Source organism: Python bivittatus, unplaced genomic scaffold (genome assembly GCF_059951505.1).
Source record: "Python bivittatus isolate LINGU-HERP-01145 unplaced genomic scaffold, Pbiv_v1 ctg000570_np1212, whole genome shotgun sequence".
Taxonomy (NCBI): Eukaryota; Metazoa; Chordata; class Lepidosauria; order Squamata; family Pythonidae; genus Python; species Python bivittatus.
Genome location: NW_028277097.1, coordinates 10,858,845 through 10,874,774, shown reverse-complemented (window position 1 = coordinate 10,874,774; position 15,930 = coordinate 10,858,845). Strand labels below are relative to the sequence as shown.

At 38.7% G+C, this 15,930-nt stretch overlaps 1 protein-coding gene across 1 annotated transcript in view; it reads left to right on the top strand.

The window, feature by feature from the left end:
• Positions 1-3,633: 3,633 nt before the first annotated feature.
• Positions 3,634-15,930, top strand: part of LOC112542017 (O-acyltransferase like protein) — a 29,501-nt gene continuing 17,204 nt past the window's right edge. Inside the window, exons 1-7 of the mRNA XM_088152843.1 lie at positions 3,634-4,065; positions 5,266-5,405; positions 6,547-6,625; positions 9,547-9,685; positions 9,790-10,004; positions 12,543-12,713; positions 13,942-14,044. Of these exons, the coding sequence (XP_088008969.1) occupies positions 3,903-4,065; positions 5,266-5,405; positions 6,547-6,625; positions 9,547-9,685; positions 9,790-10,004; positions 12,543-12,713; positions 13,942-14,044 (1,010 nt within the window). The 5' untranslated portion in view covers positions 3,634-3,902. The remainder of the gene's footprint in view (positions 4,066-5,265; positions 5,406-6,546; positions 6,626-9,546; positions 9,686-9,789; positions 10,005-12,542; positions 12,714-13,941; positions 14,045-15,930) is intronic.

The following is a 15,930-nucleotide window of genomic DNA, read 5'->3' as shown; positions in this document are numbered from 1 at the left end:
ACCATATGGTTCTTATTTCCTCAAAACCTTCTCTACTCTCTTCTGGTGCTTTTTTTGGCGGGGAGGGGAGGAAACAACACTTCAGGTTCCACCCGTTATTGCTGGAAAAGAATTCCAGGATGGAAAAGGTACTGTCTGCTGTCCCTTACACACTCGAAGGTTCTCAAAAGGCCTTCGTTTTGTTCTGTTTTTGCTTTTGCCCCACATCTGTATTCCCTCTACCAATTTTGTACTTTTTTAAAAATCAAAAACATTCTGTGTATGTATGTAATGTATGTAAATATGTATAGCTAAGAGAGAAAGATGCTTGCATGACTTTGACATAGTAAATGTTCTGTTTTTAAAAATCAAGGGAAGGTGTTGCTACTCTTGAACATTACCCATTTTGTCCATAGTTATTGTATTAAAACACATTTCATATGTAAATAAATGTGGGGCTTCTTTTCTTTTCTTTTCTTTTTTTTTGCTTTGCCCCGAAAGAATTATGAAAAACTGTTATTTATTGATGAACTGTTTGACAACTTTAAGCACGCAGGAGCAGAGAACTTCCTCTAAGATGAATTGTCTCCAACCTGTGATTCTCTTTATGGATCCATGCTGGTTGGGGACCGGGGAAGACACTTCTAGATATCTGGTAGAGACAACTTCCAGCGTTTGACTTCAATTGCTCTTGATTTCTTTGATAACCATTAAATGCTCATTATACTTTCCCTCCTTTTTGTACTCACCAAGGGTTGGGTGGATCTGAAGAGCTTCTGGATTCTCAAAGCTGCAGTAAAGAATGCAGACTCCTGTTACTCTTCTGTCAGTGATGTATACAAGCTTATCACTGCCTTTTTTAAGGAAAAAAAAGAACCCTGTGTACCTCTTAAAGCCTCATGCTTGTTGATGTGCACTTTTCAAGATAACAAATGGGTTGTCACTATGCGGTAATGATGGTTTTTTTGTACAGTGCGAATGAATAATAAAGTTACCTTTTTATTACAGGAAATTTTTGATCAGTTGTCCTTTTCTGTGTAACTGCGCGGTCTTCTCATTATCTGGTGCTTGCAAGATCAAATGCCAAAGCATTTTGTGTCACCACATAGGTACATTTTAGGGGGAAAAGTCTTGCAATGTAGTTGTCTCAAAACAGTCTTTAGCTTGGGCCAGAAGTATAGTTTGACACAACTCTGGGATCCTACTGGCTTTTTTCATACATTAGCAATGTTGTACCATGCCCGTTACAGATATGAAGAAAAGATCTAGAACTGAGAGTGCCTTACCCCTCTTTCTATTGCTTTTGGTGCCATCTGAAATTAGGATGTTGTTATTGACAGTAACTACACTTGGTAATGTGTTCTTGGCTCTTTGTTTAAGGTTCCATAAGTATCCTTATGATGTTAGGATATAAATCAATAATAATAATACCATATACCTACAGTGACCACACATCCTTTATTATGAAGGACAGCCCTTTATTTCAGAAAGCTGTCCTTTAGATTTATTTATTTTTCAAAAAACTCACATTTGTCCTTTATGTCAGTCATTTAATTTTTACGATAGTACAAATGGTACCGCTTAATGCACAGTCTTTCCCATTCCTGTGAAAAATATGGAAATTGTATTGCCTTTTTAAAATAAATTTACATATGCTGTTTGATTTTAGATGTTTTTGCTAGAATATGTGTTTTTGTAACATTTTTCTTGGTTTTGCCCTTGAATTGTCCGTTGTAAAGCAAAGTTATAAATGGCTGGTGTGGGTCTTCCGGGCTGTGTGGCCGTGTTCTGGAAATTTTGTTTCCTAACGTGTCGCCAGCATCTGTGACCGGCATCTTCAGAGGGCAGGAGTACAGACAGGAGCAGTTCCTGGGCACAGAGAGAACTGCTCCTGTCTGTGCTCCTGCTCTCTGAAGATGCCAGTCACAGATGCTGGCAAAACGTTAGGAAACAAAACTTCCAGAACACGGCCACACCGCCTGGAAGACCCACACCAGCCATTGTATTCCGGCCGTGAAAGCCTTTGACAATACACAAATTTAATTATAAACATAATTAATTTTTTTTACCCTTTCATATTTGCCCCTTTTTCAGGTTAATATGGTCACTGTATGGTCACTGTACCTATATGGTCACTGTACATATACCATAATAAGGACAACAATGTGATCTTTATGGACCATGGGGAAGAGCTTCCAAGTCTCCAGAATCTGGCAATTCGTTTTTCAGATACAATACTTGTATTTCCTAATATTTAAACACTTAAAATGCTAGTTTTGAATTTTGAAGTCAGAATGATCTAGGTTCAGGATGGGCTGTCTTCTGTGAGAATGTTCACAGTTAGGGAGCTAATGGCCTAAGAGCATTCTTTTGTGAACTCTAATTAAGAAATCCCTTCCCTAGATTAATTCTCCCAACATCTGGAGGATGAAATAGTGGAATCGAATTATTTCATAAGGTGAGGGGAGATGTGGTTCCTTCTTTAAAAAAAAAGATACTGCTGTGTAAAACAGCAGTATTTAATCTGGGTCATTTTTCTGAGAAGTTAGTTTTCTATTTGCAAGAAAGATTGAAATGCATTTGTTTCCTGCAGTCTGAGTTCATATAGCTGTTTGGCCACTCTTTTTTCTTTTGCTGCATCTTGTTCAGATCAAAACTTAAACTCATTCTGTTTACCCAAACCTTTTTTTTAAAACAAGTTAATTTTTTTTTAATGGGTGTCACCTTCTATTAAAAGTACATTTTTTCTTTAATAACAATGCACTGCATTTCTTACTGTTTTAGCTTGTTTTTCTTTTACCATTATGTAAGCTACCTGGGGTGGGGTGGAGGTTTATAACAGAAAAATGGAGTAAATTTACCTTAAAATTAATAATAGTTTGAAGGGGGACTTCCAGTTGATTCTACCTTGCAGATAGTTGTCCGTTTGCTTTCAACACTGAGAGAAGTGTTAAGACTTGCCCTTGTTTTGACTGATGCTTCTCGTATTTCTTCTAGTTCTTTCACACTCCCATTGCAATTTTTATTTAGCCACCTTCCTATCCCTCTTCTTGCCTCTTAATACCAGCGTCCCTAAGCTGGTGTTCTCCAGTTGTTTGGGGACCACAAGTCCCAAAATGACCAGACAACATAGCTGTGAGAGTTGTGTTCCCAACATATCTGAAAGAGACTCAGCTGGGGAAAACTTTTTCTTCATTTTTCCCTGAAGGTGCAGCAAATAAAGGTTCTTAGGATGGTCACTTGCAAGGCAAGAAGACTAAAAAGATCTAAGAAGCTTGTATTGAAGCTACATGGTTTCTGAATCCTTTATTCTCTACAATATGAAGCAATTTAAGTTGATGGTCTGAAATAATTCAATTCTTTCTGCTGAAGCTCCAGCAAAAACGTTCTTTCCACTCCCAGCCCAAGACGCTGTTTAACTGCAGGAGGAAGATGAGACCGACAGTCCCCGACTGTTTCTTCTGCCTCTGCTCGCACTGACCACACTTAGTCTCATGCATAATTTGGCCTTTAGAACATTTAAATACAAAATAACTCCGTTGCACAGAACTATCCTAAAATATCCTGGTAGAACAGCATTTTCCATAACCCAATATAACAAAGGGTATACGTGTTAGATAAGTCCAAAGCCGTGACAGAAACACCATCAAAAAGGCAAACAACGTGTTGCTTGATCTCTGGAACAAATTGCAGCAGGTGGTGAAGAGAAAATGGGCCAAACGTGCAAAGCAAGACAATACTGGTGCAGAAATAGGTTTTTCATGGTGGTAAAATTTCCATTGTGCTGCTTCTGTTTTCAAAGAGCACTGAGCTTTTCTAATTAACTTGTGTAGATTGGGTTGTCTTCCCACCCCCAAAGGGTGGCCACAGTCCTTAAGTACTGTTTGCCACTTGTTCCAAAAGGCAGAACCCTAGAGATAAACATGAAGAGTGGGGAAATGGTGACCTACGTCTTCAAGGTTTTCCTGTTTTCTTTCCTGACTTCGGCTTCTCCTGCAATAAATATAACTCACGAATGCTGGGAAGACGTCACTGAATTCCTGTCTGACTTGAATGCAGAAAAACCCAAAAAGTATGCAATAAAGAGTAAGTAGAAGTGATGTAAGTTTGCCTTGCTTGATTTAGACTCTTCGTTGGCTTGAAATATTCATAACCCCCTACTGCATGAGGCTGTTCCAATGGCTGGCAATAAATTTTAAAGGCAATCAAAAGAGCCAGGATGTTAGAGTCTCTCACCAGGCTGCCAATGAGATATTATATACTTCCTTTCTGCAAATGGATCTAAGGGCTACAGAGCACACAAACATTCTTCTCGGCTTTCCTTGGGTTCTCTGGAGTGGAATATCTGAGCTGTAGCAAGCCTTTGGAGAAACACCCCTGTCTGGGAATTGCCAGATGTTAACATTTTTTTAATGTGACCAGTTGTCTACAGATTGAAAAATGCTAAAAAGTTACTTCAAAGAATTGAGGGTCCCCCCCCCCCAAATTAATTATGGATCACCATGGTGTGGAGGCTATCTTTCTCAGGTCTCCAGCACACTGTGAAGGTGGGTTTATCCTTATTAGTGCTAAATTACCATCGGTTTTGTAATAGTTTTTGGATTATTCTAACTTTACAGTATTTTTTTAATAAGCAAAGAGCAAGTATTATTTATCTGCAATAACTAATTGAAGTAATGAGTCGGACTATCCCATATTAACAGATCAGTGGGTAAGGGTCTTAATGTATATTCAATACATTTCTAAATGTCCTGAGATGAGACAAATTCAACTAAAGATTCTTTTTCACGTTTACTGGATACCCCAGAAAAGGGGTTTGAAAGGTTGGCTGGAAATGTCATTATGTTGTAAGGGGACACATATAGTTATGGGCTTGTCCCACTATTGCCCTATTTTAGTTCAATGTCAATATGCTTGTCAGTATGGTATTACAAAGATCAATATGGCTTAAAGATGTGGATGTACTTCTGAATTTTATATTCCCAAAAGTGGGAAGATATCCCTAAATGAAGACTTACAGATTTATCAAGCACCAAGGCACCACTGTTCAAAGTTGGAAAGATAGTTCAATTGAAGATTTACAATCTTGGGTTGTTCGTATGTGTCTGGTGTATGTTTACAAGAGGGCCCAACAATTCCCAGGACTCTCACCCATGTTGGTGCTTGGTAACAGATTGTCTGGAGGAACAAGCAACCACTTAGAATTCAGAAGTTAACTTTTCCTGCTCAAGTCAGTTGGTAAGTGGAGATGATCTACAATTCAGCCACTTTGCTTTGATATTACAGTGTATGATTCAGTTGGGAAATACAGCAGCAATATCCTGAATGGAAATGTGGACAGATTGGGGTCTTACACTGAATGTATTTCTGCAGAGGCTCCTTCTGGAAGATTCCGTGGACAATATTGCAAACTTCAATTGCAACAAGTGAGTGATGTACACTGCTGTTGCCTGAACATATAACAAAAGTACACCATATTGATATGCTAGTGCCAACTCTCCCAGGACCTTTAGCAAAAGAGATTCAGTGTAGAGACAGTCCTAACACCGGAAGCATTTAGACATTTGCATTCTAAAATCTGCCATGGAGTGGGCTAGATCAGTGTTTCTCAACCTCAGCAACTTTAAGATGCGTGAACTTAGACTCCCAGAATTCCCCAGCCAGTTACTGAGGTTGAGAAACACTGGGCTAGATTCTACAGTCTCTGGCAAAACTGTTTTTCAAGATAAGAACTATTATTTCTCTTGTTGGCTCTAGAAGGGCTAGAAAAACTAGATGGCAGCAGAAGGTTTTCTGTACTCTTTTGCTCTCATCTAGGTTTTTGCAACCTGATTGGGTAGCCCTGCTCTGGCAGATGAATGCCTTTAATAACAGGCTAAAGATATATCCCTCTATGGTGGAGCCCCAGCATCCAGGACTGGTAAAAGCATAGTCTCTCACCTCATGCTATCTCATGAGTTCTTCCATAAAATATAAAATAATAATGATAAAATCTCCACATATAGTGATTTGACATCAGTGTACAAAGATGCTGTATACACAAATAAAGGTGTATTATTGTGACCGAGAGCCAGTTTGGTGTAATGATGAAAGGCAGTAGGCTAAAATTCAGGAGACTGTGAGTTCAAGTTCCACCTTGGGCATGAAGCCAACTGGGTGACCTTGGGCCAGCCGCTCTCTCTCAGCCCTAGGAAGGCGGCAACAGCAAACCACTTCTGAAATCTTGCTGAGAAAACTGCAGGGGCTTGTCCAGGCAGTCACCAGGACTCAGAGGCACCAAAAAACCCCAGAAATTATTGTGACAAAGATTGATCAGGTGCACCTTTTTGGGAAAGCTGGTTCTTGTCTCTCTTCTGTTGCTCTAACTGTTTTTTCATCTCTAGGAATCTCACCCACTTGAGCCTTTTCCTTGAATTAATCTGCTGACACCTTTGATAGACTTATAAACTTATAATTTCTCATTCTTTGCTTGGGCCCGGTTGAAGTCAATGCATTTTGAGTATCCGCTTAATTTGTTTGCTTTTGCGAAATCATACAGTAACAGGATTAAAACCATTATACTCCCAGGACAGGATTGATTACTCCAATGGAATATGTGTCCCTGATTCCTGCCATGAAGAAGAAATTACAGCATTAGCCACATTAGGTAAATGGATTGTATTTATGTTGGTCCTTAGTATATAAATCTTTCAGATATGAAAATAATTCCTGAAGGACTATTATGTACTGATTTCCTACACATACATGCCTGTTAATTTACTACAGTCAAGTGGCAAAGACTGTTGCTGTCTTGCAAAAGCTTCAGTCCTGGGTTTACTGACTAAATAAAAAATTAAGTTGCTTTATGCATCCTCTACCTCCCTCCACCTTCCCTAATTTTTGAACCATATTTTTAATGCCTAAAAAAGAATAGTAAAAACAATAGTAAGGCATTGGAAAAAAAGACGAATTCCTTTATTTGCTCATACTGCACATTTCATTAATTCTGAAAATATACCCTATCATTTATTGCTAATTAATAGCTTATTTACAATTAAGAGATATTTCACAAGGGGTTTGGCATTGTGCAATAAAATCTGTGCGCCATACAAACATGGTACTTTAAAAATAGCACACTGAACCAATTGTATGACAGAGGAATACTTGTTTTATTGTATTTTTTTATTATTTTGCAAAAGTATTGCAAAATAAAAGTCAAATATTACGTCAACAACTTTTCATTCTAATCCTTTCACCCTCCCAACGTAACATTCTCCCCTTTATCTAAGCTTTTCACCAACTGATTACAGTTCATCTTAAATCACCTTATAATTTATTAAACCCATAATGTTCATCACTGTGGGGTATCATATTCACTATATTTAATTTATTTCATTTCATTTTAATTAAATGGAAATTCAATGTTGCTTGTGACTTGGCTTCATTAACTTGCTTCTCCGGGCCTTGCCAGGAGAGTTAGGGATATTTGCCATACAAAAGCCAAACGTAGTCCTTTTAAAGACTTTAGTGTGATTTTTTCAAGCCTCTGGAGCCTGGCAGAAACAAATTAGAGCCATTTCTGCCAAAGCTAACAATAGTGCCAAAACAACCCTGAGTTGTTTTCCTTCTAAAAGGGACAGATGCGTACCTTCTACCATGAAGCTTTTTAAATGCTATATGGTGCACAGGTATACCTACACCAACAACGATCCAGAGCCCGTAGACGTAGTTAAATCTAGGTTTTTACGAGGGCTGTTCCAAGTTCCATGCCATGTTTCAAATATTTTAATCCACATGGAAACTTGTATAATTCTATTAGAAGTGAGAGTCTGTGTTTACTGACTTAAACTCCCATTTTCCAAAGGCTCACTGGCTCCATGAATTCTCCTTGATGGTGTTCCATCAAGACGGACAGGAAAACATCTCAGCTGACTGGTGTCATTGTGGCTTTCCCATCCACTCTATCTTGCCTCAAAGTTTAGAGAAAGCTAACACTGAAATCCATCAAAGAGTATTTGACATTGCATGGCAGATGGATTTGGGGGGGCTGTAGACAATTTTCAGAGGTGGGTTCCAGCATGGAAATCTTTTACACCTGCAAATTATTCAATCTTGTTTGCCAAGCATCCTATACAGCTTTTTCTTTGGCTTGTTTCAATGTTTATCCTCAGCAGTATAGATAGTCCTTGACTTACGACCATTCATTTAATGACCATTTATGTAATAAAGTTACAATGGTGCTGAAAAAAGTGAATTACAACCAGTCCTCGCATTTATGACCACCACAGAGTCCCTGCAGTCACATGATCAAAATTCAGGCACTTGGCAACCAGCGTGTATTTACGATGGTTGCAGCATCCCAAGATCACATGATCGCCATTTGCAACTTTCCCAGGGAGCTTCCAACAAGGAAAGTCAATGGGGGAAGCTGGAGTTGCTTAATGACTGTGTGATTCACTTAACAACCACAGTGATTTGCTTAATGACTGCGTCAAAAAGGTCATAAAATTAGGTACAACTCACTTAATGACCGCATCCTTAGTAATGGAAGTTCTGGTCCCAATTGTGGTTATAAGTCAAGGACTATCTTTACTAGATGGGAGGTACAACAGGATCCCATTCACTGAGATGCTATTTTGTCGTCAGAATGACCCTGAGACCAAATTGCGTGTATTTTTCTGCTGTCCTTTCTATACCAATTTATGTGCAGACATACCTTTACTGCCTCCTAATAAAAACTGAATCTGTTATGAAGAACAGGGAGGTTGTTTCCTACTTGCTGTACCATCAACAATAGAGTTGCTAAGTTTCCACTTGTAGTGATTTCCATAAAAACGCGTAATTGTCCTAATCTTGAAGTGATAATATTATAACACATTTTCTCTTTTATTTTATTGTACTTTTATTTTATTTTATTTCATTTCATTTTATTTCATTTCTATTTTATCTTATTATTGTTGTACTTTCTATTATTCAATTTTGCCCTTCCTTCAATTCTTCATGTTTAAGGTTGGTATAATCATTACACTATTTTTGTTGTGTTTGGTCATTGCTTCTGTGTTCAAATCTGAATCTGAATCTAGTCCTTGGATTGAAAAATGTGCTTATGCCAAGAAAAGTAGAATTGAGTCCAGGGGGAGTAAAAAAAAATCAAGATGGCTGCCACCTGTTTTACACATATGTCATATGCAACACACATTAGGAAGGGGTGGACCCGATAGCAGTTGTAGTTGCCATCTTGATTTTTTTACACACACACCATGGATGCCCCTGGGTTGGGAGATTGTGAGAATGGAAGCACAACAAAATAGAGGGCACCAGGCTATAACTCTCTTTCTTCTCTCAGAAACAGGTGATTAAAAACAGGAAAAAATGAGCGATTCGTTTTTTTAAAAAAAGACTCCCATGAGTTTACTACTTTTCAGATAGAAACGCAATAAAAACTCCCTGTACCAGAGGCAAACACTCTTTGTACCTCAAGAAAGCAAATGTTTCCATGAATTTTCTTCAAGAAGCAATAAAAATCTGTAAGCAGAACATGCTCTTTTGTCCTGACCGTGGGTTATTACTGTTGTTCTTTCTTGACAGATATATTTAAATTAAAGTCCACCTCTTTCCTGTTGCCTTTCCCATCACTCTTTGCTCTGAACTCAACCATTTCTATTAGCACAGTGGCCAGATGTGCGAAAGACTTTTCTACTGTTGATGTGTTCATAGGAGTTTGCTTGTAAGTACCGGGTGTCGGGGTGTATATGTATGCAAAAAAGGACATTCCAACAATTGCCTCAAGGCACCAAGACTTCTGCAGTAATGAACTTCTGTTTTCCCTAGGTTTATTAGCGTTTTCTTCATCATTCTGCCAGCTGCTGGAACTATTTACAGTGCTGTTCTCTGGAGGAAAGCTAAGAGCAACCAACTGCCTTCAGATGCAAATTATGGCAGCACATCTTCAATGCAAAAAAATACCAGTAAATCAAAAACAGAGAGAACACAGACCCATGAATCCATATCAGGGCTATTGCCACTGGTGGATGGTTCAAAGCAAAGTAGGTGTCTTAATATATTGTTAAAAGTACATATATATTCATGAATAATGTGCATAGTGCATTATGCGATAGGATCCAAAAAGGTAGTTTAGTTCATTAAAACTAATATATATTAAGATATATAAAAAGTACAGTTAAAATACAAATCAGAAAGTATAGAAAAGGAAGAAAATAGAACTAACAGAAAAAGACCAAAACTAAAACAGTGAAAGCAGGTAGAAAGATGAAACAGAAAGTGACTTCTGACTATCTCCAATACAGTTATAAGTACAAATTTTTTAAAAAATTAATCTCTTACCGCTAATTAATCCAAGTTCACATTATTTCTATCAACACAAACCATCTAATCATTAAATCCCACAATCAAAGCTTCATGTTTTCCCAACCCAAGCACATAATCTAGGAAAGGTTGCCATGGGGAGACAAATTTAGAAACAGTATTCTCTCTTATGAAAGCTGTTAACTTCGCCATTTGAGCCAAGGCCATTAATTTGATAATCCATCCTTCCACTGCAGGCATTTGTGAGTCCTTCCATCTCTGTGCGTATAACAGTCAAAAAGATGGTTTAGTTCATAGTCTCTGTGCTGTGGGTACTGGCCTTTTGCATACTGTGAAATGAAAATGACAGAAAGATAGCATGATCTAAGAGCCACAAGTCTTCAGCTTTATAGACTGTGCCATCTGGGTTGACGTCCATCTTGTTTCCTACTTGTCCTACTTATCCCTTGCCCCTAAAGCCTTACTGCAAGCTTTAGGCCATAAAACAGGACTGTAGTAGTAGTTGTAGTCTGGCCAGGGTGCTCCATTGGCTGGTAATTTCCTAGCTGGATTACTGCAGCATGTTACACATGATACTGCCCTTGGAGACGATTCAGTAGCTACAGTTGATGCAGGATTCAGCTGTCAGAATTTTTACTGGAATAGCCAGGTTGGCTTTCTTGCTCCGATTTCAATAGAATAATGCTGGTTGCTTATTTGTTTCTATTCAAGATGCTGGCACCAATTTATTTATTTGTAAAAATAAAATTCTGTCTTACTCTCTTACACTCAAGCTTATCTTTAAAGAATGGGCTGGGAGCATCATGTCTGAAAGACCAGCTCTCTGCAAAGTAGCTTTCTTGTGCCTGAAGGTTGCTTTCCTTGAGAAGTTCATTATGAATCTGCATCAGTGTTTTTCAAACTTGGCAACTTTGAGATGTGTGGACTTCAACTCCCAGAATTCCCCAGCCAGCTGGGGAATTCTGGGAGTTGAAGTCCACACATCTCAAAGTTGCCAGGTTTGAAAAACACTGATCTATCTGAAACAGGCATCTACTGTAGTAGCACCATGACCTGGGAACACTCTTCCAAAATACGGTTTTGTTCTGAATTTTGATACAGAATGCAGAATACAGGATACTTTAATGGCCAAGTATAAAATATATACAAGGAATTTGTCTTCAGTGACGAACGTCAAGATCAACAGTGCATTTGGATAGCAACAGAAAAAGAGTAAACAATAACACTACACAGTAAAATAACTTTTTCAAAGGGAGAAGCCACTGTCCAGCACATATCGAGTCATGTAGTGTTTAACAGAGCAATGGCACAAGAGAAAAAACTATTCCGATATCCAGATGTTTTAACATATGGTGCTCTGTAGCGCCGTCCTGAAGGAAGAAGTTGGAACAGTTTATATCCAGGATGGGAAGAGTCTGCAGATATCCTCTCTGCCCTCCTTTTGACCCTCACAGTATACAGTTCTTCTATAGAAGGCAGGCGGGTTGCAATTCTCCTTTCTGGAGACTTAACTATCCGTTGGAGTCTGAGTCTGTCCTGTTTGGTTGCAGAATCAAACCAGACAGTTATAGAGAAACAGATAACAGACTCAATGATTCCCCTGTAAAACTGTACCAAGAGCTCCTGGGATCATTTAAACCTCCTAAGTTGCCGCAGGAAGAATGTCCTCTGTTGTGCCTTTTTAATGATAGCTGTAATGTTGAGCATCCATTTCAGGTCTTGGGAAAGTATAGAACCCAGGAACTTGAAGGACTCTACCACTGATACTGGGCTGTCGAGTATGGTAAGGGGAGGTGTATTAGAAGGATTCTTCCTAAAGTCCACAATCATCTCCACGGTTTTAAGTGTATTCAATTCCAAGTTATTATAACCATACCACAAGACCAGTTGTTGAACCTCCCGTCTGTATGCTGACTCATTTCCATTTCACATTAGACCAATGACAGTTGAATCATCTGCATATTTCAAGATTTTAACAGAAGAGTCTTTTGAAATGCAGTCATTGGTATAAAGGGAGAAAAGCAGCAGGGAAAGCACACATCCCTGAGGGGCACCTGTACTGATTAACCAGGTACTGGATGTAGTTTTGCCTAACCTCATGTGTTGTTTCCTACCTGTTAGAAAACTGATGATACTTTATTATATTTACATTGGCACAATTAAGTTTATTCATGCTTTAGAACATTGCTCAGGAATGAATATAACATGTGCTACAATTAATGAATTAAAACAGATGTTTTGTATGTTGGGTATTTTAGGTACCTTGGATTATGTTCTGAAGTGTTTTTCCTTGCAAAAAAATCTTCCAGCTGTTTGGCTGACCCAACCTTCTCAGGAGGTCTCCCCGGCTCTAAACGGTCTCAGGGCAGTAAGTCTTCTATGGATCATTTCTGGACATACAAGCCAAATGACAGCATGGCAGAACTTAGGTATGAGCTGGAGGTGCCAAAGTGAAGCTAGTTCTCATCTAAACTCAATCTCTTTGTGGCAGGCATAAGCAAATTTTTACTAGCCAAGGACCATTCGTCATACTGAAGGGAGAAGCCAAAGACCATGAAGTGGGTGTGCTATATCACATGCCGCTGAGACTGGGCTTTGGGACTTTTTACTGTTTTAATGCCTACAGTATTGTTTTCATCTGATTCTCGGCTAAGAATGGCAGAAAACGATGTCATCAGTGTCTAACAGTCATGATCAGAGAAGACTTTGAAGGCCAAGAAAAAAGAGATTCAGGAACAACATAGTCCTGGGGCTACAGTTTGCCCAGCTGTGTTTGTACACTCATATTAAAGAAATTGCTGTTTTATTTCATAGTTAATATTCTGAGTTATGGCTGATGGGCTGTGACTTGTTGATTAATAGTCGTAGGATGCCCCCAGCAGATCTTTTCACATATGAACAGAGTTCATCACCATAATTTCAGGGAGCATCCGGGTGAAGTTGGCATCTATCCTTTAGGCAGCAACTTATGTTCCATCTCTTTTTCATCTGTTACATCTCTGAATGAAAGCCATCCATTTAAAGCAGAAATATAGGGATGTTGTGTAGCATTTTGTTCTTGGCAAGAATTTTCAGGACTCAGGTGAAGCTTAAACAAGATTAAGGAGAATAAACCTGAATGGCTGCGTTCCTCTGCTATAGTCATCACCCAAGAGATTTCTCCAGAGTAGAGACATTTTGGGTTGCTGTCCCTATTACCTGTGGACAATTCTCCCTGATGATACTCCCCTTGCACCCCATACCTAAAAAGATGAGGAATAAATTTAAATCTATCAATCAATCTGCTTTTGTGAACCAAATAAGAATCTTTAATTTATCTACCACCTTTTTTACCCCGCATCTGCTCCTACGGTTTTAAAATAATCTATATTGTTCTGTTGTGTTGTTTTCTTACTTCCTAAGTGACATAGAGCTCCAGAGGGGAACCCATCCAGCTTCTTTTCTAAGTCGAGATAGCTGCTTAAAGGTAGATAACACGTGGGATAAAAATGCTTAAAATAAATAGTACATTTTCTTTCAAAAAACGTATACGCCTGATGTTGTGAAGATTGCTCTGATTAGATCCGTGGGTCTCTATATGTTTAAAAATAAATGTCTTTGGTAAATGCCTATCTAAAAATCCTTACTTCTGTTCTCTTCTTATGTGTGTTGCTACAGATAACGTGCTGGAATGGGAAGCTAAAGTATTAAAAAATCCTATCTACATATTTTCTCGAAGTGGGCCATTTTATTTAGGCGTTGACACATTTTTCATCATTAGGTAAGTCAAATATTATCAGCAATTTCCACCATTCCCCACACCTACCTCTTTATCACACATTTAAGCTAACTGAAGCTTTGCATGTGGATATGTGTGTGTTCAGTGTCTAAAATCTCATGGCAGCACAATTTGCATTGTCTGCACAGAGAGCCATATCAATACCAATGGTTCCACTGATTAAATGGTATCAGTTAACAATGAATTTGTAGGATAGAAAAAAGGAAGAAACTCTTCATCAAGTTTCCAAAAGGGTTATTTTCAGTTTTCTTTTATATTAATGATGACTTAAATTGTCCAATTATTTAGTATGATTATCCAGCCTTATTACTAAAAATACTAGTTCACTGCCTACTGGAATCATATGAGTCTCCTGCCTGTAATTTGACCAGGAGTGTCCATAGCATATTGTCAAAAAAGTCAAGATGGCAGCCCCAATGATGTGACTACAGCTCCTCCCACTTTTAATGTGCGTTGCACTCATGATGCGCATAAAAACTGGGCCAAGCTTCAATTGCACCATCATGGCACCATTTTGGCTTTTTTGACAACACCCTGTGGGCACTTCTAAATTCAGCAAAGGTCTATTCCACAATTACCTGTAATATTTATCAGGGGCATACCAAATAATGTTAAAAGAAATTCTTCAAAACCCATTCTTATCATATTGGCACTGTATGAATTTGGGAGAAATTTTAAAAAGTTAATTATTCAAAAACTATACTACAATTTTCATATGAAAGAATACAGTTTCAACTTGTTGACACACAAGATTGGTTTAGAGTAAAATTATGAAACTTTATGGAGTAACAAAGAATAGAAAAATGTGTAACTCTATGCTTTCAATGCTTTTGAATTCCACAAGCTTATAAGAAATGGTAGATAAAACATACATACTTGAAAAAGATCATCACCAAGAAGTAGTTGTCTTTTATTTATAAGGTAATAATTTCAACAAACGTCAGTCAGCCAAAGATGTCTTAGTGCCCAAGTCAAAATAGCAAATGACCTCTGTCTGTTAAGTCGCAGTGCATAGCAGGCCAGGCTGGTCAAATTATCTAGATAAAGGAAGTAGAACTTCCCACAACCAGCCTGCTCCCATCTGTGGTGGAGCTACTCTTGCAGTAAATGAAGAAAGGAAATATTTCATGTAAAAATGGAAAAGGGTATGAGACACACACACTTTTCACCTCTCTCTCACAAATACACCAGATATGTCTCCACATATATTAATTCAGAGGTCCCCAACCTTTTGGACTGGTGGGCACACCTGGACGTTTGGGAACATATTGTGGCCATATTGTTGGGGCAGCTTGCCCATTCACACTGCAGCTGTCATAGACTCCAAAATGGCCACCATAAGAATGCTACCTACCACTCCATCTAGTCCCACCCCCTCCAGAATGTTTCCTCCTATCCCTGCTTGGGTTTCAGGTGTCCATCTCCCCCCCCCCCCAAAACAAAAACAGTATAGGGAGCCCATCTTGGACCAGAAGCATTTTCGGAAATGAAAGTAATTCTGGAGTCAGGTACTTTGCTATGCAATATGTCAGCATTCCTTATTTTATCATCAAAGCAATATTTTAAAATGCAAAAGTCAGGCAGGACAAGGGGCCTGTTAGGCAAACATTCAGGGGCACATTCTGTTGATATATGTCAACATCAAACACAGTAAAGATATACCTTAATGATAATGGTGTAATGGTTAAGGCAGTGTTTCTCGCCCTCAGCAACTTTAAGAAGTGTGGACTTCAACTCCCAGAATTCCCCCAACCAGCCATGCTGGCTGGGGAATTCTGGGAGTTGAAGTCCACGCATCTTCAAGTTGCCATGGTTGAGAAACACTGGGTTCAGGTGTTGGACTGGCACCAGGAAGACCCAGGTTCAAG